The sequence below is a fragment of the Pipistrellus hanaki genome, assembly GCF_964339955.1.
Source record: "Pipistrellus hanaki genome assembly, chromosome: 1".
Classification (NCBI taxonomy): domain Eukaryota; kingdom Metazoa; phylum Chordata; class Mammalia; order Chiroptera; family Vespertilionidae; genus Pipistrellus; species Pipistrellus hanaki.
Window position 1 is genome coordinate 50,422,269 of NC_140503.1, and position 27,327 is coordinate 50,449,595.

The 27,327-nt window shown below is 38.2% G+C and overlaps 1 protein-coding gene across 1 annotated transcript in view; it reads left to right on the forward strand.

Moving 5' to 3' along the window:
• The window catches only part of RFX7 (regulatory factor X7), an 88,772-nt gene that overhangs the window by 18,790 nt on the left and 42,655 nt on the right, over positions 1-27,327 (forward strand). The window contains exon 3 of the mRNA XM_084875336.1: positions 26,422-26,455. Within this exon, the coding sequence (XP_084731462.1) occupies positions 26,422-26,455 (34 nt within the window). The remainder of the gene's footprint in view (positions 1-26,421; positions 26,456-27,327) is intronic.

Consider the following 27,327-nt stretch of genomic DNA (forward strand, 5'->3'; position numbering starts at 1 on the left):
GATTTTCAAATTCGATTAACATCCTTAGAGCTGCAGAGGTCATCAAACCCAAAGCACAATAAACACAAAGGAGGGCTTTAGTCAAGAGGGCAGAGTAAGTAAACGCTGTGTTTGCTTCCTCCCATGACCGCATCAAAATTAGAACTAAAGTACGGAACAGACATCGTAGAGAACCGCTTGAAATTTAACTGAACAGAAATCCTATAACTAAGGATATAGAGAAGAAGCAACATCGAGATTGATAAGAGTTATGGAGACACAGAATGGGCTAATTCCACACCCACGTATGATGGTTAAAAATCAATAGGGTTTGTTGGCTGCAGTGGTCCCCCTGAGGAGAGGATTTCAGTGCTGGGAAGAGAAGTAGTCCCCATAACCTTTGTCTGTGAAAACTAGGGGAGATTTTGGCTGAGACAGAGGCTGCTGGAGTCCTAGGTGTTACTTTTTAGTTGTTGTTTTTTTCATCCTCACCTGAGGGGAGATACGTGTGTGTGTTTCCATTGCTTTCAGAGAGAGTGGGAGGAAGAGAGAGAGAAACATTGACGTGAGAGAGACAATTGGTTGCCTCCACCCAGTATGAGGACAGGGAGCAAACGTGCAACCCAGGTACGGGCTCTTGACTGGGATCGAACCCGTGACCTTTCAGTGCATAGGCTGACTCTCAAACCACTGTGCACACTAGCCAAGGCCCAGGTAATACTTTTTATTTGTACTTTTTTAAAAAAATCTTTATTTTTTAAAGTTTTACATATGTCCCCATTCTCCCCTATTGACCTCCTCCAGCCTGCCCCCCCCAACCCTTCACCACCCTATTGTCTGTGCCCATGGGTTATGCATATACTGTAGGCCAGCGTTTTTCAACCGCTGTTCCGTGGCACACCAGTGTGCCGTGAGATGTTGCCTGGTGTGCCGTAGGTGCAGACAAGACAAGAATTTTATAATTTTTCACTATTTTGTTTACTTAATATTTCATAATAAAGTAATTATAAAATACTTTCTTTGTGTTTATTTGATTCCTATTCAAGAGAATTACTTTATATATAGTCAATATAGGCACAGAGTTAAATTTTTTAACATTTTCTAATGGTGGTGTGCCTCGTGATTTTTTTCATGAAACAAGTGTGCCTTTGCCCAAAAAAGGTTGAAAAACACTGCTGTAGGCATACAAGATCATTGGTTGATTACCTCACACCCACCCACTCTCTCCCAGCCTTCCCTCCAAGATTCTCCATTCTGTTCCATGCTTCTACACGTTACTTTTTTTAAATGACAAAGGTTAAAGACAGAGAAAATCTTAAGCTACAAGAGAAAGTTCATTATCTACATGTGAGCTCCCATAAGACTGACATCTGATTTCTCAACAGAAGCTTTGAGGCTACAAGGGAGTAGCATGAAATATTCAAAGTGATGAAAAGCAAGAACCCAGCTACGTTATCATTTAGAATCGAAGGCCAGATAAAAAATTTCCCAGAAAAGATAAAGCTAAAGGAGTTCATCACCACCAAACCAGTATTACAGGAAATTTTAAAGGGACTTGAAGAAGAAGAAGAGGAAAGAGAAGAAGGAAACTTAAAATATGAATAAAAAATAATAACTGCATATCTATCAATAATTACTTTAAATGTAAATGGATTGAGTACTGCAATCAAAAGTCTCAGGGTAGTTGAATGGATAAAAAAACAAGACCCTTAATATGCTGTCTACAAGAGACACTGCAGACCAAAAGACACACATAGACTGAAAGTAAAGGGATGGAAACAGATATTTCAAAAAACTGGAGTAGTAATACACCAAACAAACTAGTCTTTAAAACAAAAGCTATAACATGAAAAGAAGGACCCCACTTCTGGGTATTTATCTGAAGAAACCCAAAACACTAATTCAAAAAGACATATGCACCTGTATGTTCATTGAAACATTATTTAGAATAACTAAGTTATAGAAGCAAACTAAGTGTCCATCAATAGATGAGTGGATAAAGAAGTGGTACATATATACAATGGAATATGACTCACCTATAAAAAAGAATGAAATAGTACCATATGCAACTACATGAATGGGCCTAGAGGGTATTTTAGTAAATTAAGGAAGACAGAGAAAGACAAATTTCACACGGTTCCACTTATATGTGGAATCTAAAAAAATAAACTCTTAGCTACAGAGAACAAACTAATGGTTGCCAGATAAAATGGGGGTTGGGGGGTGTGATGAAAAAGGTGAAGCGAGCCCTAGCCAGTTTTGCTTAGGTGAAGCGAAAAAGAAGTATAAATTGCAACAGTCATGGGGATGTAAAGTACAGAACAGGGATTATCCTATATAATAAAAGGCTAATATGCAAATTGTCCCCCTAACTGGGAGTTCAACCTGGAGTTCAACTGGGAGCTCGACCGGGGGGCGGGGCCAGCTGGCCAACTGCCCTCTTCCCCTCCCCTTTGTCAGCACCGCCCCAATTGCGCACGCCCCCCTCCCCACCTGTGCATGAATTCATGCATTGGGCCTCTAGTAGTCAATACTATCAAAATAGCTATGTTTGGTATCAGGTTGGTATTGGACTTATCAGGGTGATCATTTTGTAAATTATATAAATGTCTAACCACTATGCTATATATCTGAAACTAATATATTATAATATTGAATGTCAACTGTAATCAAAAAAAGTTTTTAATTGGTAAAAAATAAACACAAAGGATGGTATACTAATGCATCTCAAATCAAATTGCTGAAAAGCAAGCATAAAGAGAACATCTTAAAAGTAGCAAGAAGTTGGGGAAAGACATATTGCATTATACATAGGGGAACAGTAATAGGGATGAACACGGACTTCTCATGAAAATAATAGAGACTGAAGACAATGGAGTATATTCTTTAAAGTGATGAAATAAATAACCTGGAATTATAAACACAGCAGAATATTTTTCAGCATTATAAGCAAAATAAGACATTTGCAGAGGAGCAAAAGCTAAGAATTCATCACTATTGGACTTCACAGGAATAATACTAAAGAAGTCCTTCAGGCTAAGGGAAACACCAGTCAGAAACTCAGTTCTAAATGAAGGAATGGAGAAGGCCAGAACTGATGTTTGTATTGGTAAATATAAATATTTTTTCTTCCTTATTTTCTATGAAAATTCTATAAAACATTGCCTTAAAACAAAAATTGATTGTGCATTTATAACACAAAGAAGTTAAAAGCACGGCACAATGGCACTGAAAATAGTAGGAAGGCAGGTTGAATTGCATTGTTGTAAAACTTGGAAGCCATATAATATTAACTAAAGGTAGACTGGTAGGTTAAGGATATATATTGAAAATCTCTAAGGCAATCATTAAACAAAGTGTTATGGCTAAAAAGCCAATAGAAGTGATAAAATGGAATACTAAAAAAAATACCAGATGAAGCAAGGCAACCATATTAATATGTATCTTACATGTAAATTTACTAAACACTTCAGTTACAAGGCAGAGATTTTCATACTGGATAAAAATGCAAGGCCCAGTTATATATCTATAGGAGATGCACTTTAAAGATACAGTTTAAATATAACGGGAAGGAAAAAAGCTAATTGTGAGAAAACTGGAATGACTCTATTAATATCAAACAAAATACTCTTCAAGACCAAGTGTATTACCAGTGAGAGAGAGGAACATTTCATGATGATAAAAGAGCCAATTCATCAAAAAGACAAAATCTTGAATATGTATTTGTGCCATATAAGGGAGCTTCAATAAGCATCACACAAGACCCGATTAAACTAAAGAAGAAAAAATGAAAATATTGTAGTTTTACCAGTTAATAACTGAAGAATTATTATTTTTAGCTTTTTATAATAAACTGCCATATGGTGTCAACCTCTTTTTCTCAGTGTCATCCTGGTCACTAATTTTTTTTTGGGGGGGAGGCGGGGGGGCGGAACTAAGTTTCTTCACTACTTTACATTTGTTTATTCAGTTTTAATATGCATTAACTCTGTAATTGTGCAGTTAGGTCTTTTACCTGGTATTGGTAGTGAGAAAATAGGTTTGTAGATTTGAATTTTGGTTCTTATCTTCTAGATTTGATTTCTTTGTAACTCATTTTATAATTAAGATATATAAAATACTATATATTGGCACTCAATACAGGATAGCATTATTATCTGGGAGAGTTTTTGTTTTATATTATTAGATATATACACTGAGTGGCCAGATTATTATGATCTCTGAATGGGTAATAATCTGACCACTCAGTGTATATCCTATATAATTAAAGGCTAATATGCAAATTGTTCCCTCGACCAGGAGTTCGACCAGCAGGCAGGCTGGCCAACCATCCATGTTTCCTACACCTGGCCAGGCTGGCTGGACCCCACCCATGCACAAATTCATGTACTGGGCCTCTAAAATACACACACGCGTGCGTGCGCGCGCGCACACACACACACACACACACACACACACACACACTGAGTGGCCAGATTATTATGCATTCAGAGATCATCATAACATCATAATCTGGCCACTCAGTGTATATTTTTTGGTTTGTCTCTTTTAGATGGCTCTATTATTAGAGCCTTCTTGTTGTTCATTGCACATACTATAAAACTTGGGTCTCTAATTCCTTCCCAAATGGAGAATAACTGTACTTTACTTTGTAGTCCCTCCTTCCTTTTATATACTACAGATCTATAAACCAAGCTTACTGTGTTTTCTCAAGTCTCCTAAGCAGTATATTCATAAGCCTAGCAGTATATTCCCCAGCTGTGGTTTTCCAAATGGGCTATTCACAGCTTAGAGGCACTAGGCTGCTTCTGTTTTTGATTGAAGACCTAGGAGACTAATGATGTGGACAATAGTCATAAGTCAGTGAATTGTTGAAGGACTCATTGTTTTAGGGCTCCTCTTTTAGAGAAGGTATAGGGAAAGATTAGTTTAAATCTCAGTCGTAAGGGAAGAAGACAGGAACAAGGAATTTGACCTTTTTAATATGTGAATAATTGAATCTGAGGATTAAACTCTGTGCTTTTGCTCATCCTATATAACAGAAGGCTAATATGCAAATTAACCAAACAGCAGAATGACTAGTCACTATGACGCACACTGACCACCAGGGGGTAGATACTCAATGCAGGAGCTGCCTCCTGGTGGTCATGTGCTCCCACAGGGGGAGTGCCACTCAGCCAGAAGCCCTGAGCCAGGCTCATGCCTGGTGAGCACAGCGATGGTGATGGGAGCCTCCTGCCTCCGCAGCAGTGCTAAGCCCTCAGTTGGACATCTCCCAAGGGCTCCCGGACTGTGAGAGGGTGTAGACTGGGCTGAGGGACATCCCCCACCCCGAGTGCACAAAATGTGTTGTAATAGACATTGGTGCTGGCTCATTGCTGGAGAAATAGTAAAGACGAAGGAAAAACAATGACAAATTGGTTTGGCTGAGTAAAAGAATATTGATCACGTCATTTACACGAGCTATTTAGCATTCATGCCTAAATACTTTGCCACAAAAAAACCAATTATGCATATCATTATATTTGTGTCAAATTAAAATTATCAAATAAATTTCACGTCTTGCAGTTCAGTTAATGTGTACTCAGACATCCTAACTGGTAGTCAAGTTACATGGAAATATGGACATTGACACATAGTTTTAAATGTTTGGTGTGAAAAATAAAGTATTTGTTTTAAAATAGTTTGTGGATCAATCACTTGTGCCGTCAAGAGGAAGCAACCACACAAATCCAGAGTATGTAACATTCTGAACTCATCTGTGCTGGGCTCTTTGCAAAGTAAATAACAGGAGGAGAAGGTAGAAGGACTGTTCTAGACAAAAGATACAGGAGCCACTTACAATGCATGAATCTGGATTTGATCTGTTCTGGGATAAAAGCTCTTTAAGGCATTCTTGAGATAATTAGGAAAAATGTGAATTCTGAACAACATAATATTGTGGAATCATTCCTGGGGAAACCTCATTTATCATGAGACCTATGGATGAGGAACAGCCTGTGAATAGGCCACCCTGAAGTAGATACTGCATGCCCTGCTGACATCCTTACTGAAACCTCATGAGAAACCCACTGAGGCAGAACCCTCCCACTAAGCCACTCCCAAGTATTGACACACAGAAACGGTTAGATAACAAACATTTGTTTGTTTAAACCACTAAGTTTTTAGGTAATTTATTATACAGCAATAACTAATATATACACCACATTTTATGAAGCTATTATAATCTTGGCACCCAAACAGATAGAATATAAAAATGACCTTTAATTCTATCCAACTCAAACGTAGGAACAAAAAGTAAAAAAATAAAAATAAAATAAATAGAAAATTGGAGACAAATGTATAAAAAAGGTATAATAAATCTTAGCTAGCTTGAGTTTATTATTGAGTTCAAGGTTAATCCATTAGAAAATTTATTCATAGAATTTTCCACTTTAACAGGTGAAAAATGAAAAATTGTTGATTATCTGAATTGATGCAGGAAAAGAACTTTAATAACATTCAATATCTGTTTATGATAAAACTCTTGGAAAGCTAGGAATAGAACTTACTTAATTTGACAAAGGATACATACCTATTAGTGAAAAAGACTTATAAGACACCCTTTTAAAGTTAGAACCAAAATGGGGATGCTTTTTATTACTATATCCACATTTTACAAAGTTCTTAACATATCAGAAGTAAGGGAAAAAATAAAATAAGTAAAAGGAATAATTATTGTAGGCTAATATAATAGCTGTGGTAAACTTATTCTGCAGAAAAATTACTGAAATTAAGATAAGCTGGTAACAGTCTTTTGCATTTGTATATACAATGATAATTTTATGTAAAATGTAATTTGTTGATTTAGGAGAAGAGAAACATTAATTTGTTGTTTCACTTATTTATGTATTTATTGGTTGCTTTTTGAATGTGCCCTGCCTGGAGATGGAGCCCACAACTTTGATGTATTAGGGTGACGCTCTAACCAACTGAGCCAGGCCAGGACTTGTAAACAAATCTTATTAAATAGAGATGTGCGAGTCTGTTTTTAGAAGATTTTAGGACCTTATTGAAATACTTAAAATAATTTAAATCTAAATAAATGGAGAAATATACAAGTTCATTGAAATAAAGACTACCATAAATACTTTTAAATTTCTTAAGGAGGTCTACAGAGTCAGTGTAGTTTTAATTGAAATAGTGTTTTTCAGTACACCACACAATGGAATTTTAAGCTTTTTGTGGAAGAGAAAATGGCCTAGAATAGCCAAATGCTCTTAAACAAAGAAGAGCAGAGTTTAAAAACTTAACAATACCAAATGCTGAGACTAATTACAGTTATGATTACAGTGTCAGTGGCACAGGATTCTAATTTTTCCATATACTTACCAACACCTGTTTCATTGTTTTTGTTTTGTTTTGTTTTTAAAATAAATTTTTATTAATTTCAGAGAGGAAGGGAGAGATGGAAATATTAATGATGAGAGAGAACCATTGATCGGTGCCTTCTGCACATTCAGGCATGTGCCCTTGACTGGAATCAAACCTGCAATTCTTCAGGCTGCAGGTAGATGCTCTATCCACTGAGCCAAGCCAGCCAGGGCTGTTTTCGTTGTTTTTTTGTTTTGTTTTGTTTTTTGATGATAGCCTTTCTGCTGACTCAAGGTGGTATCTCATTTTTTAATCTATGGACGTCCATTTGTTGAAGATCTATCTTTCCTCTGTGAAATTGCTTTTGCACCTTTGTCAAAATTCAATAGACCTGGTGCTCTTTTCTGATCCACTGACCTAGGTGTCTATCACTCTGCCAATGCCGTGAAGATGTCAGCTTCATAACATGAAGTGGGAGGTTTTCTCACTTGTTTTCTGGGAAAGATTGTGCACAATTGGAGTTAGTTCTTAAACATGTGGCAGAATTTTTTTAGCATTTCTGGGCATTTATATTTAATTCTAAAGTGTTCTTAATTTTTTCAACATAATGAAAATGAAAGGATAAGTCACAAACTAAGAGGAGATAGTTGCAGCACAACTGAAAGGTTAGTATTTAAAATATATAAAGATGTGTAAAGAATCTAAGTAACCTTAAATTCTTTACACATCTTTATATATTTTAAATCTTAAATTCTTAAGATTACTAAGAAAGAGAAACAGGCAAAAATTTGGGGGAAAAGCATAATCAGGCATTTCATAAAAAGGAAACAGGGTAATAGTAAATAATAAAGCAGCACTTGAACTTGGATTGTTAGTGCTCAGGGGAAGACAAATTGAGACAGCCTTTTCATGCCTGCCAGACTGACAAAAATTAAATGTATCCTACTACTGGCAGTTATAACTATCTATCCTGAATACTTTGTTAAGTATCAACTTCATTTTATGTTTTCTCTACTTAGTTCATGCAGGGGGAGCGTTTGTCCAGATTAGCGATTTGGAAAGATCACAGAATACCTTTTGGTGTGTTTTCTTTGTTTTACCCTCCACAAACTTTAGAAAAATCTACCTCTTTTGGGAATATAACTCCTTTTACTCATACTGTTTTAATTGATAAGTTAAACAGTAACTTACCTTATAAGTTTTTTGACTCTTTTTGTTCTGGACCATGACTGTTTTAGATGTTTCTGTGTACATTAATAATTCTCGTTGCTTGGTTACTTATTTAACTTTGTGCTGTGAAGTTCACCAAGTTTGTAAACATGCCTAGTTTCAACTGTAGCAGTTTTATAATCAATTTAACCACTCCATTTGATTCTATAAAATTTCTTTTTTAGTTTATAGGAGCATAGGGCCAAATGAGATGTTTTTAATATGATTTTAATTAAATTTATTTTTTATTTTATAGCCATAATTATTTGAATGCAGGAATAGGGTGAATATTATAGCTTGATAGGCCTTTTATATTTGACCAAATTAAAAGGGGGTTCCTGATCAGTTAGTCCTTAGAATTTGTGTTAGAATGTTAGGAACTAGACCCTCAAAGCTAGCCCAGCAATATTTATTCTTAAAGTCCTTACCAGTAAAGCATTGATTTTCCCTGGGCTTATGGGAGTAGTCCTACCTGTGCTTCTAGATCATTATTTTCCAACTTGGGATACTAGTTCAAGATGATTTGTGAAAACAGTTTCTGTATTAAATTAATTGGAAAATGCTGCATACTATAAACCTTTTTCTAACCCGCCCTAAAATGAAGAGTCCCATGATAGTCCCATGAATTAAGGTCTAGAAATAGTTCTGTAGTGATGGGGAACCTAGAATATGTTTAATTTTATTTAACTCCACGATTCCTAAATTTACTTTAATATCAGCTACTTTTCCCATGGGATACCTATTTCTATTGGGAGGAACAGGCCTCACTAAATGAGCTGTAGTCACTGATGTATGCGTCTAACTTTGCCGTTCTTTGTTCCAGATGGGTGGCTTCCAGCATTTTCATACACTTTATGCTTGACAGCTGTCTTCTGCCTGTGTTACGATATAATCCCTTACTGACTACAACATATAAATGCTTTATCATCTTTGCCTGCGATTCTTGGCTTTAAGTGAAGGACACTAGAATATTCGCTCTGACTTCTTGTGTGTGGAGGGAAGGGAGATACCAAGATACTGATCACTTTACTGTTTTAGTAAAATCTAGGAAGCACTTACTCAGCATGTATTATGATGGAAAGCAGTCTACCCAACAGATGGACAGTTTGATATACTTTTTAAGGAGTAGGTCCTATTTTTAAGGAATAAGTCCTATAATTATTGATAATTAATAACTGATAACCTGTTTCATCTCTGTATGCTTGCCTCTAAGTTATCAAACTTTCTTACATTCTTTTAAGTTTAGCCCATGGGATATACTGTGCCATAGACCTACATTGTCAGTACCCCAGCCACTAGCTCCTTGTGGCTGTGGCTAAACATACCAAGATGTGTGGTTAAGTATAAAATACATACTGATTTCAAAGTCTTAGTATGAAAAAAGGATCTAAAATATTTCATTGTTGTTACATTGATTACATAGTGAAGTGGTAATGTTTTCATGTATTAATAACATTATATTGCAATTAATTTCATTGTTTTTTACTACTTAATGTGACTACTAGATAATATAAGATTACGTGTGTGTCTTAAATTATATTTTTGTTGGAGAGTGTGACTATAGACACTATTCCCATAAACTGACAGTTGTTGGAGACAGAACCTCATTATTTAGGTTTTTGTAAAGCTAGCTTTCCCAGGAAAGATCTCTGTTTTTGTTATGAAACTTTCGGCCTAAGATTAAATGATCCTTTATTCCTGTAGTGTCTTTGAAGTATCCCAAGAAGAGATTATTACCAGACCTTCCTATGTGGAATTATACTTTAGACATAGGAAGAAATATGGGAAATCTAGACCTTTCATGCTATGTCATTAATAAATTATTTTACCTATTTCCCTTGATAATTCTTCTATCTTTTAAAAAATATTATTTTATTGATTTCAGAGAGGAAAGGAGAGGGAGAGAGAAAGAATCATTGATCGGTTGCCTCCTGCACAGATGCCCTACAATGGGTGTCGAGCCTGCAACTGGGCATTTGCCTGGACTGGGAATCAAACTGTGATCTCTTGATTCATAGGTCAACGCTCAACCCCTGAGCCATGCCAGTCTGGCAACTCTTCTATCTTTAAAATATATCAATTTTGTTATCTTCCTCTTTAAAGCATCTTTTAAACCTTGAGTAATCTTTGAACTCCTTAGATAACCTTCTGCTCTATAGATTGGAATGTTTTTAGATCAGGCTCCCTGCTTTTGTTTCTTTTAGTGCTTTGGGGAGAGAATTTCAATATTAACTATGTTTTTCCTTATATTATGACAAAAGTCATATGATTCTTGGGATTAAATGGAGGACAATAGGACATCAAATTTGGCGGCTTTGGTTTTTTTGGAATAGCTATCAGGATATTGAACCTTCCCTATACTGTCCAAATAAAATCTAGGAAAAAGTAGTAAGTCATGTCTCAAGAGTAAAGGCAGTATACACGGGTCATTTCAACTTCAAATTATTCTTTTTTATTATTATTAATCCTCACTGGAGGACATTTCCCTCCACTGATTTTTAGAGAGGGAGGGAGGGGAGGAGAGAAAAAAAAGAAACAGACATGTTGAGAGAGACAAATTAATTGGTGTCTCTGAATGCACCTTTGGGGCTAGGGATCGAACCTGTAACTCTTTGGTGTGTGAGCTGACATTCTAACCACTGAGCACACCAGCCAGGACAACTTTGAATTATTCTTGTTGCAGTTTGCATGAGACATTAGCATAATTTCTAATCTGCATATCAAGCATCATTGCCTGAGTCTGACATCTTAGAGGAAATTTCATTTTAACTTTGGTCCTCTGTAGCCATTCCGTCTTTGGTTTTCTTCCTTTAGGAGGATCTCAGTAAAGTGTCTGATAATAAACACATAGTTTGGTTGAATGCTTTTCAGTTTACAGACAGCATATTGTTGCAAGTATATTGGTGGCACATAAGGTACATCCAAAGAAAATAGGTCAATTACCTTTATTCCCGTGCTTTGTTTTCTAATTTAAAGATCTGCCTTATGCCCCAGCTGATTTGGCTCAGTGGATAGAGCATCAGCCTGTGGACCAAAGAGTCCCAGGTTTGATTCCGGTCAAGGGCACATGCCAGTGGGGAGTGTACGGGAGGCAGCCAATCAATGATTCTCATCATGATGTTTCTCTCTCTCCCTCCCTCTCCTTTCCTCTCTGAAGTCAATAAAAATATATTTAAAAAATAAAGATCTGCCTTATCTCTGACCCAACTTTCTCATAACGTACTTGAGATACTAAGCTGCATGCCTGTGTAATTCTTTTTCTGAAACTCTGCAGTAGGGGAAGAAGAGTAATTTTCCTTACTGGGCTGGCCACGTGATTCTCTCCTGCTCTGTGTTTTAGTTTGTTTTTAAAAGTTTCATATATTTATTATAAAAATTCAAACACAACAAATAAAAGGTGTAAAATGTTTTTTTAAAGTATGAAAAGAAAGTAAAACCTCAAAATCTCATCTTCCAAAGAAAAGAGTCATCGTTATAGATGGGTCTCTATGTACATGCACCTGCCTCATTTTTCATCTCTTTATTTTTTGGGGCATTGTTACCTGTTCTGTCACCAGATAAATATACCTGTGTTAGGAACCTGAGGCTGCCTCTTCGGATTAGCACTAGAGGGCATTGAAGCCCAGCAAAGAGTGTAAGACTTGGAAACCAGCCAAAACCTTTATCTTGCTCACTTACTGGAATACCTAATGCTTTGTTGGAGAAGGAAGTTCCAAAATAATGAGACCAGAGCACAATTTTTCCCCCTTAATTAAATCAGGTAGAATAGTAGAAGTGGTAGACAATGGGGCCAAATAAAAATCCATGTATGATCTTGAATAAGTCATTTAACCTTTTGATTCTCAGTTTCCTTACTGTATATGAAAGGCTAAGACTAGATTTATTTTTATTTAACATTTACTAAGAATCTATTACTTGCTCGTAATTGCCATATGGCCATTATAGAAACTATCTTATTTAATTTTCACAAAAACTTTGGAGCAGATGTCATATACCTGAAGAAGAAAACATTTCAGGCTTAGGGTAGTGGCAAAATTAGAATTCTTTTTTTTAATAAACAATGTGTGGGTTTTGTTTTGTTTTGTTTTGTTTTGTTTGCTGTATTTACCATAGTGTTTCTTACTAGATAAATTTCGATAAATTTGAAGGGTTCTTTTTAACGTTCAAAAGTTTGTATGAGAAAAATGCCTTTATAATATTTGTACATTTGAATCTTATTGGTTCTGGATTTTTATTATCAACCTGAAAATCTGTTTGCATTGAAAAAAAGGGGCAAGTAGATTGAGACCAGAGAAGAGCAAAATTTGTTTAATACCCTGTTTCCCTAAAGTACAGATTTTTCACAGTCCTTTTATAGCAAATTTTAATGGCAAGATTCATCATTTGGAGCAACCAACAATCAGTGGCTGTTCAGAAAACACGATTATCCGTAACTCAGTAGACATTGGTTATAGTTGGTGAATCCATAATTCTTAGTTTTTTATATAAAACTGTTCGTCATATTTTTAATTAACATGAGTTTTTTAGGTCTCAAACTGTAGGACCTACATGGTTGATGTGCTTTGCTTTTCTTCTTTTTAAAAAATCTTTATTGTTGAAAGCATTACATTGGTTCTCCCCGCTCCCCCAAACCCCCAGTAACCTCTTCCAGTCCGCTTCTGTCCTCCCCCCTCCCACCCCGGGCTCTCACTACCCCATGGTCTGTGTCCATGGGTCATGCCTATATCCTGCAAGTTCATTGGTTGATCTCTTCCTACCCACCGTCCCCTCCCTTCCCTCTGAGGTTCAACAGTCTGTTTATGCTTCTTTGACTCTGGCTGGGTCTGTTTTTGATCATCAGTTTATTTGGTTCGTTAGATTCTACATATGAGTGAGAGCATGTGATACTTAACTTTCTCTGACTGCCTTATTTCATTCAGCATAATACTGTCCAGGTCCATCCCTGTTGTTGCAAATGATAAGAGTTCTTTCTTTTTCATTGCTGTGTAGTATTCCATTGTGTAAATATAACATAGTTTTTTTTATCCATTCATCTGCTGATGGGCACTTAGGCTGTTTTCAAATCTTAGCTATTATGGTGAATTGTGCTCTGTGAACATAGAGGTGTGTATATTCTTTCTGATGTGTGTTTCAGATTTCTTAGGGTATAGTCCTGGAAGTGGGATGATTGGGTCAAATGGCAGTTCCATTTTTAATTTTTGAGGAAACTCCATACTGTTTTCCACAGTGGCTGCACCAGTCTGCATTTCCACCAGCAGCATATGAGGGTTCCCTTTTCTACACATCCTTGCCAACACTTGTGGTTGGTTGATTTGTTGATGGTAGCCATTCTGAGAGGGGTGAGGTGATATCTCATTGTCATTTTGTTTTGCATCTCTTGGATGATTAGTAACTTTGAGCATTTTTTTCATTTGCCTCTTGGCTTTCTGTATGTCCATTTTGGAGAAGTGTATATTTAGGGCCTTTGCCCATTTTTAAATTGGATTGTTTAGCTCCCTTTTGTTAAGTTGTATGTGTTCCCTATATGTTTTGTTTTCTTATCCAATCAGCTACCCTATGTCTTTTTACTGGTTCATTTAATCCATTTACATTTAATGTTACAATTGATAAGTACCTGTTTGTTGTCATATTTACCCTTAGTGTTTGTGTTTCTCTTTGCCTTTCTCTTTCTTCTTTTTACAGCAGTCCCTTTAGCATTTCTGGCATTACTGGCTTGGTTGTGATGAATTCTCCTAGCCCTTTTTTGTCTGTGAAGCTTCTGATCCCACCATCAATTTTGAATGATAGCCTTGCTGGGTATAGTATTCTTGGATTCAGTCCCTTGTTTTGCATCACTTTGTATATTTCATTCTATTCCCTTCTGGCCTGGTGTGTTTCTGTTGAGAAATCAGCTGCTAGTCTAATAGGAGATCCCTTGTATGTAACTTTCTGTCTCTCTCTTGCAGCCTTTAAGATTCTTGCTTTGTCATTGGTGTTTGTCAATTTAATTATGATATGTCTTGGTGTCAGTCTTTTGGGATTCAGTTTGTTTGGGACTCTGTACTTCTTGGACTTGGATAGTTTTTTTCTTGCCAATATCAGGGAAGTTTTTTGTCATTATTTCTTCCAGGAGATTTTCTTGCTTTTCTTCTTCTCCTTCTTGTATCCCTATTATTCTAATGTTGTTTCGTTTTGAGTTGTCCCATAGCTCCCTTAGGCTCTCCTCTTGCTTTTTAAGTCTTCTTTCCAGTAGCTGCTGCATTTATGTGTTTTTTTCTACCTTGTCTTCTACTTCACTGATGCAATCCTCAGCCTCTTCTATCCTACTTTTTAAGCCTTCCATTGTGTTTTTTATTGCAGCTATATCGTTCTTCATCTCCTCTTGGTATTTTTTCATGTTGGTGACATTCTCATTCAGCTCCTTGTAATTCTCATTGAGTTGTGTGTAATTGTTATTGAGTTGTGTGCATTTATCCTCTAGCTGTTTAAACATCTTTATAACCATTACTCTGAATTCTGTCTCTGATAGACTGCAAACTTCGAATTCATTTAACTCCCTTTCTGGTGATTTCTCTTTCCCTTTCCTTTGTTGATTGCTTTTTTGTCTTCCCATGTTTTCCTTTAGCGTTTTAACACATTTTTGCGGGAAACGAGTGAACTCGTCATATCGTTTTTTATACCAAAGCGCAGGAGACGAGTTAACTTGTTTTGTTCCACTAAGTGGTGGGGCGCGGGAAACTTGTAAACAAGGGCGCCAAAAGGGTGACGGACTATGCATTATCTATTGTCAGTGGTACCCTATGCGTCTACCTGCTGATACAATAAATTTGGGCCCGAACAAAAAAAAATAGCCATAAAAATAAATAGCGGTAAGTGGAAAGATATCACTGTGAAAGAAATGAAGAAGTTTTTGGGGCTTGTATCGGGTCTAGTAATAATGTCGTTTTAAAACATTCGTTTAAAATCTTGCTTGGCGTTGACTTGTATTGACATAACCTTCAAACACGTGGTATCTACAGAACGTGTGAAGTGCAATTAACAAGTTTTGCTTGAAAAAGTTTGTGTTTGGTTTGGTTTTTGTTGCAAAACTAGGGCTAAGAAGATGGCAGATGAAGAGCATATTCGGCACTGCATGCTTTACGAGTTCCAATTAGGAAGAAAAGCAAGTGAGGCTGCAAAAAACATCTGTAGTGCTCTTGGTCAAGATGCAGTTAGCGCCAGAAAATGCCAGCGTTGGTTTGAGAAATTTCGCGAGGGAAATTTTCCGTTAGATGACAAGAGTGGTCGAGGCCGTGTGTCCAATTTTGATCAAGAAGCTCTTCAAGCTCTTTTGGTGCAAAATCCTCAAATTACCCAATAAGAGCTTGCGACGACTTTAAATTGTTCACAAAAAACAATTTCCAATCAATTGCGTGCACTTGGCAAAGTCCAAAAGTTTGGAAAATGGGTTCCTCATGAGTTGACCGACAACAACCATAATCAAAGAGTCACAATTTGCAGTTCGCTCCTCTCTCGTCAAAACCGTTTGCCGTTTTTAGAGCAAATTGTTACCGGAGGTGAAGAATGGGTGCTGTATGTTACTTTGAAAAGGCTGCCTCAATGGTTGGACAAAAATGAGGCTCCGCAGCCCACGCCAAAACCTGACTTGCATGCGAAAAAAGTGATGTTGTGTGTTTGGTGGAATTTTAAAGGAATTCTTCATTATGAACTTTTACCATCTAACCAAACCATTACAAGTGCAGTGTATAGTGCCCAATTGGAAAGGTTAGCCCAAGCTTTAATTGAAAAAGAACCCGCGCTGATTAATCGGAAGGGCGTAATTCTTCACCACGATAACGCACGACCGCATACTGCAAGAATCACTGCTGAAAAACTGCGCCAGTTGGAATGGGAAGTTCTCCCTCAACCTGCATATTCTCCTGATATTGCCCCTTCCGATTACCATTTGTTTCGTTCTTTGCAAAACTTTCTTCTTGGAAAAAAAATTTAATGAAGAATGCCTCAAAAATGCAATGACCAAATTTTTTGCATCAAAATCACAAGAATTTTACAACAGAGGGATTAAAATGCTTCCTGAGCGTTAGGCACAAGTAGTAGAAAACAACGGCAACTATATTGTTGATTAAATTTTGTTGTATTGTTTAAATAAATTCGATTTAAAAAAGTATTAGAAAACGACATTAATTATTACTAGACCTAATAATACTTATGGGACAGGTACGTAAGGACCAAAGAGATGATTATTGGAGCACGGAACCCTGGATGGAGACACAGTTTTTTCCAAAAACGATGAGTAGAGACAGATTCCGTCAAATATGGAGGGCCTGGCATTTCAACAACAACGAAAATGCGCAAGACAACTCAGATAGACTTTGCAAAGTCAGACCATTATTGGATTTCTTTCTTCCCAAAGTCAAAGAAGTTTACAAGCCTATTCAGCAGTTGTCTTTAGATGAAGGCATAGTACCGTGGAAGGGAAGATTATAATGCAGGAAAAATTATAAAATATGGGATTCTGGTGCGTATGGTATGCGAAGCAATACTGGCTACATATGCAATTTCGAAATTTATTGCGGTGAAGGAAAGAGATTAATCGAAACAATTCAAACATTGTTATCTCCTTATACAGATTTATGGCACCATGTATACATGGATAATTATTACAATAGTGTTCAAAACAGCGAGATACTCTTGGAAAAAAGAATCAGAATTTGCGGTACCATACGGAAAAATAGAGGATTTCCGGATTGTCTAAAAACGGTTTCATTGAAAAATGGTGAAACAACTTTCAGAAGGAAAAAGGATAGTTTGCTGCAAGTCTGGCAATCAAAAAAGACAGTATTTCTCATATCCAGCATTCACTCTGCTGAGATGAGGGAGAGTCAAAACATCGATAGAAGGACAAGACAAAAAATTATAAAGCCAAATGCTCTGATCAGTTACAACCCATACATGAAAGGCGTAGACCGGACGGATCAGTACTTGTCGTATTATTCAATTTTATGCAAAATGGCTAAATGGACCAAAAGAATAGCTATGTACCTTATAAATTGTTCCTTATTCAGCTCATTCGTAGTATATAATTCGGTTAATTCGGCTAACAAAAAGACGATCGCGGGGGTCCGGGCGGGGGGCGATGATCACGGGGGTCAGACGGGGGAGGGTGAACCGGGGGTCCAGGCGGCGGCGGGCGGCGAACCCTGGTTCTGGGCGGCGAACGCGGGCCTCCAGGCGGCGGGAGGCGGGCGGCGGGCGGCGAACCCTGGTTCTGGGCGGCGAACGCGGGCCTCCAGGCGGCGGGGGGCGGGCGGCGAACAGCGAACGCGGGCGTCCCGGCGGCGGTCTGCGAACCCGGGCGTCCCGGCGGCGGTCTGCGAACACGGGTGTCCGGGCGGCGGGCGGCGGGCGGCGGGCTGCGAACAGTGAATGCGGTGTCCGGGCGGCGGGCGGCGGGCGGCGGGCGGCGGGCGGCGGGCGGCGGGCGGCGAACCCTGGTTCCGGGCGGCGGGCGGGGTCCGGGAACGCAGGGACGCGCCAATCCAGGCACAAGTGGAGGCGAGGGGGGTGGGGGGGGGGGCGGGCGCGAGCTCACAGACACCCGCACGCTCACCAGGGTCTGGCTCAGGAGCCAGTCCGGGAATGCCGGCAATCCAGGGTTTTATGTGGCACCAGCAGAGGCGAGGGGAGGGGGGGGGGCGGACCGCAAACCGGGTTTGTGGTTGGGGAGGGGGAGTGCACTTAGCTGCCGCGATCAGCGTTCCTTTGGATGTGGAGGTCCGCGACTCTGCAGCTGCTGGTGGTGGTGCTGGGTTTCTAAAAAAGGCCCCCCCCCATACGTTTTGGAGATTAACCCCTTATCAGATGTGTCGTTGGTAAATATCTCCCATGTAGTGGGCTCTCTTGTTATTTTGATGGTTTCTTTTGCAGTTCAGACGCTTGATGTGCTTTTCTTTTGAAAAGGAACTGCTAAGGAACCCCTCCTCCCCCTTCTCAGCTTTTTTTTTTCCTTTCTCAGCTTTTAATTTTGAAAAATTTTAATTGTATACAAAAGGGGAGAAAATACAGTGAACCCTCATGTCCATATTCTTCAGCTTCATCAGCCAGTCTTTTAGCTAATATTATTTATATATAACCCCATATATAACCACCACTGATTATTTTGAAGGAAATCCCAGACATCATATAATTTCATATGTAAATAGTTATGATAGGAATTCCTTAATATTAGCAAGCATACAGTCAGTGCTCATATTTCTGTCTCATTTTTTGTTATCTTTACAGTTTGTTTGAATCAGTACTCATATATTGCTATTGGTTAATATCTCTTAATCTATAGATTTTTTAAATTTTAAAAAATTTTTATTAAAATTTAATTTTTTTTTTTATTGTTTACTAGAGGCCTGGTACATGGAATTCATGCATGGGTGGGATCCCTCAGGGTGGCATGCAAAGATTGGGCCCCAGCTTGCACCCCAGCCTTGCAGCCCTACCCGACAGCCTGCCTTGGCCTGGCGCCACCCCCTCACCTCTCCACCATCCTGCCTCGGGGAGCAGTCCATCTGTGCCGGACCCCCTGCCTGGCTCCCTCAGTGTCTGGGAGCCGGGCAGCAGCCCCATCCCCCACTGCTTCCGCTGGTTGCCATCTGCAGGGCAATGCGTCAGGATCGGGCCTCCCACTCGGCTCTCCCAGCTCCTAGGAGCCAGGTGGTGGCCCCGTCCCCCACCGCCACTGCTGGTCACCATCTGCTGGGCGATCAGTGGGCAATGAGGCCCCCGCTTATACCTGCCTTGCCCTGGCGCCGCCTGCGCACCTGCTCTACCATCCCACTGTGGTCCTGCCCGGTTGTGGCCCATGGGGGCCAGCAGCGCCTCCACTGCCACCCATTCCCAGCACTCGTGTCACTGACGCCCGCCATGTTCTGTGCCAGCCCCCGGTGATCAGCGCACTTCATAGCCAGTGGTCGAACAACTGCCCCAGGGGACAATTTGTGTATTAGGCTTTTATTTTTTTTTAAAATATATTTTATTGATTTTTTTATTTTATTTATTTTTTACAGAGAGGAAGAGAGAGAGATAGAGAGCTAGAAACGTCGATGAGAGAGAAACATCGACCAGCTGCCTCCTGCACATCCCCTACGGGAGATGTGCCCGCAACCAAGGTACATGCCCTTAGACCGGAATTGAACCCGGGACCTTTTCAGTCCGCAGACCAACGCTCTACCACTGAGCCAAACCGGTTTCGGCTTTTAGGCTTTTATTATAGAGGAGGATTTTATTTACTTTTAGCGAGAGAGGAAGCGGGAGAGAGAGAAAGACAAGAATGTGAAAGAAACATTGATCCGTTGCCTCCTGCATGTGCCCTGACCAGGGATTGAACCTGAAATCTGGGTGTGTGCCCTGACCCGGAATCAAACCCACTACCTTTTGGTGCATAGGAGGGTGCTCCAACCAACTGAGCCGCACCAGCCAGGGCAGATGTGAATTATTTTTAAGACAACAGACTAAATAACGAATCAAAATGTCCAGATGGGGGATTCGGGGTAGTTTCTTTTTTATAGTGTTCTGGCTATCCTCTTTTCTTTTTTATAGTTTTTTTTGTTTTTTTTTTTTGTTTTTTTTTTTGGCTACCCTTTGTAGTCTTTATAGAATTAGTCACCATTGCTATAGTTATTTTTCACAACTGTGCAATTTTGTTCTCATTTCAGCAAACTAAAAGTGAACGTGTCACATTTGTTACAGATGAATTTAAGATAGAAATATGTTTTAGTATACAAAAAGGATCTGAAGTCAGTAAATTTTATTTATAGGAGAGTTTGATTTTTCCTGGTAAGGCTAGAATGTAAGAGCTTTTTACATTTGATAAATTGCATTGTACCTTCCCTACCTCAGATATTTTTTGTGGGTGAAGTCTACTATCTAGTGTCACAGATCTCTATTTCTGCAGTACAATAACTTTGAATCAAATACAGGGAATCCCAAAAAATGTATACACACTTTAACAGCTAATAACTCACTTAATTTTCACTCCTTTTCAGGTTTAACTGATTTGAAATAATGGGTGAAGCCAGACTAAGTTTTGAACGGAGAAAATTATCCTAAAGTGCCATTAGACTTTTTCTTTTATGGGGACCAAAAAGATAAAGTTTACAGCACAAAACTGGCAACTGTCCACAAATTGAGAGCACACAAATACTGAGTGAGTGATTCTTGATGTTTGCGATTCTATCACTTCACATTATCAGTGGTGCCTGGACCAGAACGGTCATCAGTTTAAAAACAGGCACTGACAACAGAAATTACTCATTTCTGTACACTCTGTTAAATTTTGAAAATGAGCTTTATGTTAATAAACACTGACTTTATAATCATTTAAAGTGTGTATACATTTTTGGGGGGACACCCTGTATATGGGGATTATGAGTCACTCTGAATCCAGACTTGAGGACACCAAATGAATGTGGAAATAGCATTGAACTTTTGGATGGAGGCCAAGCCTGGTACTGGAAGGGATGGGTGGGATGTCTTAGAATTATATTATCTGTGATAAACAGATAATTTATAAACAATTTGTTGAAACAGGGAGATAGGTTCTGTAGTGTTCTTTTAGGCATGCTGTTACTTACAATGTATTATATACTATGTATGTATGTTTGGCTCAAGACTTTATTTAATTGTATCATGTTTAACTCTGAAAAAGGGGAAATATTACATGGTATTTTTGTGTAGTGTTTCTGTGAGGTAAATGAAACTAAATGGTATTTTCTGTTTGGTTTGATTTTTGTTGTTGTTTTTAAACACATGCTTCCTAAATTTACTGTCTTGTTTAGGTCCACTTATTAAAAATGGTTTCCTCCAACTTTATTCTGTAATTTGATTTATCTCTCTTCCTTTCATTGTTCCGTGCTCTCCTTATTGGTGTGTTTTCTCCTTTTTCATAAGATTGAGGTTTATTTTATAATATTGGGGTGATCTGACTTGATAAATAAAAGCTTGAACTGATTTAGAAGATGAATGATTAGCATTATCAAAGGGTGGGAAGTGGATTTGGAAGGGCAAACAAAATAGCTAGCCCAATAGTTTTAATTTCTAAGACATCACACACACACACAGTTTTTGTGTTTTACTTTTGTGAGGATTTACCTTTTTTTTTTCTCTTCAAAGAAGGGATTTCATGCCCCCTTTTAAAAAGAATACTCTGTCTTAATTGGATACCCATCTAATGTATTTAAGAGAGAGGCACAACAAGCTAATAAGCAGCTCTTTGCACATGGATAGGGCTTATGTTTTCTGATTCAGTAGGTCTTGGTTGAGGCTCACAAATTTGCCTGTCTAACTAGTCCCAGGTAATGCTAGTCCAGATACCTTACCCACTTTGTTAGGGAATGCTCTTGAGATTCACATCTGTGGAAGGAATGGACAGGAAAAAAGCAGAGAGAAAGTTAAGCTGCAATGCTGGAGAGTTCTGAAGCCGGACTGACCCCCTCAGAGCTGCCCCATTTGGGACACAGAGCTGTGCCTTTGAAACGTGGTTGATCAGCCACTGGATGTGGGCTGTCTTTGGACGAAGATGTGACCTTACGGAGTGAAGTTTTCTTCAGCAGAGGCAGTCCCCAGAGGGGCTGACAGCTGAGGGCATTCTGCTGAAAGCACTTCCAGCAGCTGGAGGACAAAGTCCTTTCCTGAAAAGGGGAAATGGGGCAGTATATTACAGAGGCCACACGTGCTCTTTCCTAGCTAACCCCCTACCCCATCCTAGGACAGCCATTTTTCTAATTTTTCTTTCATCATAGATTAATTTTGCCTGTTCTAGAACTTCATAAAAATGGAATTGTACATAATGAACTTTTTCTGGAGGTGTCTTTGGCTCAGTATAATGTACACCATTAATGTTCTGTGTATCAGAGGTTTTTGTAATTGCCCAGTATTCCATTCTATAGATATATCATTTTATCCATTTTTATATTGATTGCTGTTGGATTGTCTCCAGTTTGGGACTAAAGATTAAATATTATGTGAACATCCTTATACAAATCTATTTTGGGGACACACAGTGTAATCATTTCTTTTGCATAAAAACATAGGAATAGAATGGGTGTGTTATAGAATAGATTTATATTTAACTATTATTTTTTATTGCCTTTGAGAGGTAGAGAAACATTGATTTGTTGGTCCATTTATTTATGCATTCATTGGTTGAATCTTGTATGTGCCCTGACCTGGGATTGAACCTGCAACCTTGGCGAATTGGCCCCTCTCCGGCTTGACAGCTGTGCTCTGCTCTGCCTGCTGTTCTCCACTCTGGTCTCTCCAGACATCTTTGGAGTTTAAACTTCTATGTTTCAGCTCCAGCTGGGGAACTGTAGTCTTCAATGGAAAGGGAAAGTGCTCTCTGTGCCAGAGGAAAGCTGACTTATATGGACAGAGGTCCCCATCCTTGGTCCCTGATTGGTCCATCTCATGCAAAGAGGCCTCCAAATCCTTGCAGGTCCAAAAAGCTCTGTCCTGATTGGTCAGAATGTAGCCTCACTGATTGGTTGGTGAAAATGTTGATGGGACTATAGCTTTGCAGCTCTGATTGGCCAGAGAAAGCCTCAGTACTGTTGGTTGAAATACTATTTCCAGAACTCCTTTATAAGAGCTGGCTCAATGGCAGGAACATAGTGTGGAAGGCAGGCAGCTTAGTGCATGCTTCTCCCTGAAGTGTGGTTTGTATGAGAGGCCTCTGTTTAGAAAAGGCTACTAGACTCTGCTTTTAAATTCGGGCCCAGTTAGCCACCGGGCATCTTTATTGATAGGCTATCGTCTTAAGATCCACAGTTGTAGGAATTCATTTAATATTCTGGGTATAAGTCTTTTATCAGATATATTAGAGGCTCAGTGCACGAACTCTGCAAGGGTGGGGTCCCTTGGCCTGGTAGGTGATGGGGCATCTCTCCCAGTCCCCACCTGGGCCAATTGGGGCTGGTTGCTCTAGGGCGTGGGGAGGGGGGGGGCGGGTAGGGCCTGCGGGAGGTTGGCTGAATTGGGGGGAGGAGGGGGTCCGTGGAGTTTGGCCGGCCGTGGGAAGTTGGCTGTGGGAACTCACTGACCACCAGGGGGCAGCTCCTGCATTGAATGTCTGCCCCTGGTGGTCAGTGCATGTCATAGCGACTTGTTGACCAGTTCAGTCTTAACAGTCATAAAGGTTGCTTAGTCATGTGTGTGTGTGTGTGTGTGTGTGTGTGTGTGTGTGTGTGTGTGTGTGTGTGTGTATATATATATATATATATATATATATATATATATATATATATATATATATATTCAACTCCTATTCATCTGATGCCTTGATGAATAGGAGTTGACTTTCATTTTGATGGTGGCTAATTTATTTTTTTTTAATGCTATTGCTTCTGTACCCTAAGACACTTTTGTGTAGTCTCAGGTCATGATATTCTCCTACGATTTCTTCTAATTACTTTATAGTTTAAGCTCCTGTGGTTTATTTTATGATCCAACTCAAAAGTTTCCATAGAATGAGGTATATTAATCTGTTTATAGATATATCTAGATATTCCATCAGCCTTTGTTGAGAGTATTTTTCTTTATGCCTTGAACTGCTTTGGTACCTCTTTTGCAAATCAGTTGAGTAAATAGAAGTTAGCTGTCATTCATTTCACCTTTTCACTGCATATAATGTCACTTTAGTCTGGCTGCCTTAAGATTTGTGTTTTCATTCCTTTAACTGTGATGTAACTATGATTTTCTTTTTAATGATCCTACTTGGAATTTGCTGAGCTTTTTGGATATGTAAGTTTACATATTTCATGAAATTTGGGGAAGTTTTGGTTATTTATCAGATATTTTTCAGTCTCATCTCTCCTCTCCAGTTGTACAAAAGTACCACTTGATATTGTATTACGAATCTCCGAAGCTCTTCTTATTATTTTGAAAATCTTTCTCTTCCTTAGATTCAGTAAGATGTCTTGATTTATTTTTAGTTTAGTGAGTTTTTTTTCTGCTGTATCCGATTTTCTGTTAAGATAACTCAATGTATTTTATTCATTTCAGATATACTTTTTAGTTCTAAGATTTCCATTTTGTGTTGTTTTCCCCCCATAGCTTCCATTTCTCAGCTGAGATTTCTCCCATGCATACATTTAACATGATTATATTTTATTTTATTTTATTTTAAATACTTGAACATATTTATAATGCCTCATTTGAAGTCCTTGTCTGCTAATTCTGACATCTAGATCATTTAGGATTTGGTTTCTATGAGCTGTTTTTGTTTTTCTTTTACTCTAGGTCCCTTTTTTTTTGTTTGTTTGTTTATCCATTATGATAGATGTTGCTTGTGTAATGCACATTGTGGGAAATATATTGTAGATTTTGGGTTTTATTATTTTTCTCCCATGAGTGTTATTTTTGTTGTTACTGTTGTTCTGGTAGATAGTTAACATGGCTGGATTCAACCTCCCAGCGTTCTCTCTCCTGTGATAGGCAGCAACTGAAGGCTCAGCTCAGACCTCTCCACCTTCTGCTGTTGCTTTTTTTTGGAAACCTTGGAGTCTTCTCTAAGTGAAGTTATTCAAACATTTGGGCTTACGTTGTACAGAGATTTTGAGGCACCTTCCTTCCTGGGATTTCGTCTCACTTTACAGCGGCTCTGGCGGCCCAAGCCTTTGTCCTCTGGCTCCTCTGCTGGCGAGACAGCAGATTCTGCTTCAGTCCTGAGCGATCACTGCTGTGCTGGCAGATGAGTGCCCTCAGACAACAGCCTTGTAAATACAGATCTTACCCGCTTCCTTTCTTTTAACGATTCCCTCTAGTTGCTATCTGCTTTTGGTCACTCTTTTTTACCTTAACGTTTGCTTTTATATTTTGTCCACATAATTGTCATGTGTGGGAAAGTTACTCCAATATAGCTTAATTATGCCATTTTCCAAAGTAGAACATTGCAGTATTGAACCATTATTTTATTTTGAGTCATTCAAAGCATCCAGTATTCAAGGTGTAAAGTTTGAGGTTATTGGTTGCATTAACTGAAATGGGATTTAATGCTAATTTTTATTTACTCTATAGCTATATGCAAAGGCACTTTTTATGGAAGATAATTTGGTTTGCAGCATCTTTTAAAATTATATAAACTACTGTGTATCTAGACTTTCGCATGTTTTCATTGCATTTTTATTTTATGTAACAAAACCAAATGACTTTGTTCAATTACTTTACACTAGCTTCATTTGTATTACTAATATATATACTGACTTTAATTGTGTTATTTATTTCTAAATATATTTTTTCCTCCAATTGATTACCATCTGAATCTTTACTATTACTTTTATGTCTGGGGAATCCTTTCCTGGTGTGTGGTGCATATGTATGTGTGTATGTGTATACACATGAGACAGGGTGGGAGAGAGTATCTACTTTTTAACGAGTTTTTAGAATTATAGATAATATTATACCATTATGGCTTTTAAATGCTAAACAAATCATTGTCCAAAGCAGCAGGTATACAGTAAAAATTATAATTCATTGTAAACTCTGTGTCCTGTATCTAAGTATAATACAACATTTGCATTTTTACATATCATTGAAAACTTGTTTATTCAGAGCATCTGTTAAAGTGATATTATATAACAACAACAGGTTGTCTGTAGCAGTGAATTCAGAAAACATTCTGATTATGCTTTGGGATTCAATATAGTACAGTGAATAGTAAATAGATTGGTGTTTGTGCGTGTGATTATGCGCGCGCGCGCGTGTGTGTGTGTGTGTGTGTGTGTGTGTGAAAAATACAGTTTTAGTATGCAATGCCTGATCTTAATAAGGAGTTTTTACTTTTTTTTTTTTTTTATAGTATGGAAGACTAATTACCATATCATTCTTACTAATCTAACTTTTTTTTTCTTTCAGCAAAACTGTCCAATCTAAAGTGGACTGCATTTTGGTAAGTAAAATAACTAATCTTAATATTCTATTTTGTAATAAGGCTTTTACTTTAAAATATATTGTTCCTGAGTCAGTATTTTTTTAAAATCTAACTCAATTTTAGTGAATGCAACTTGACATTTAATTGCAAACTATATGGCTATAAGCTATCTACTTTCCTATATTTCATCAATAATTAAATCACAATCTGAGGTAATTGTATTCTTTTGAAACTTATACTAAAGATCACATAAACATTTAATAAAGTAGATGTTTATTTTTCTGTTCTAATAATTTTAAAGAATTTGTTTAAAGATAGACTTAATATGTTTGATAGGTTAGTTTTGTTGTGATAGCATATATTGTCATATTCCGGTTGCTAGATTTTGGGAATTAATCCCACAATAATAGTTTAAATTTAGGTTATAGTTACAGAGCTCTAACAATTTATTTAAATGAAAGCTTTTTAAAATGTTCCATGGGACTCTGGCCAGGTGGCTCGGTTGGTTGGAGCATCATCCCACACACCAAAAGGTTGTGGGTTCGATTCCTAGTCAGGGCACATACCTAAGTCACAGATTCAATCTCCAGTCGGGGCACATATGGGAGGGAACTGATTAATGTTCCTCTCTTATGTTGATGATGTTTCTCTCTCTCAAAATCAATAAAACATATCCTAAGTTGAGGAGTAAACAAAATGAAATGCTTCATGAGTTAGTGGTTTTTTTTGTTAGTATAATATACTTTTCATGTTTGGATTGTTGGTCATTAGGAATTAAAGCCACCATAATAGTAGTTTAAATTTAGATTGTATTTTTAGTTTCTGAGATCTTCTTATAAACATGTAAGGGAAGCAGCATGCAGCTACTAAGGCTACTGGAATAGAACTGA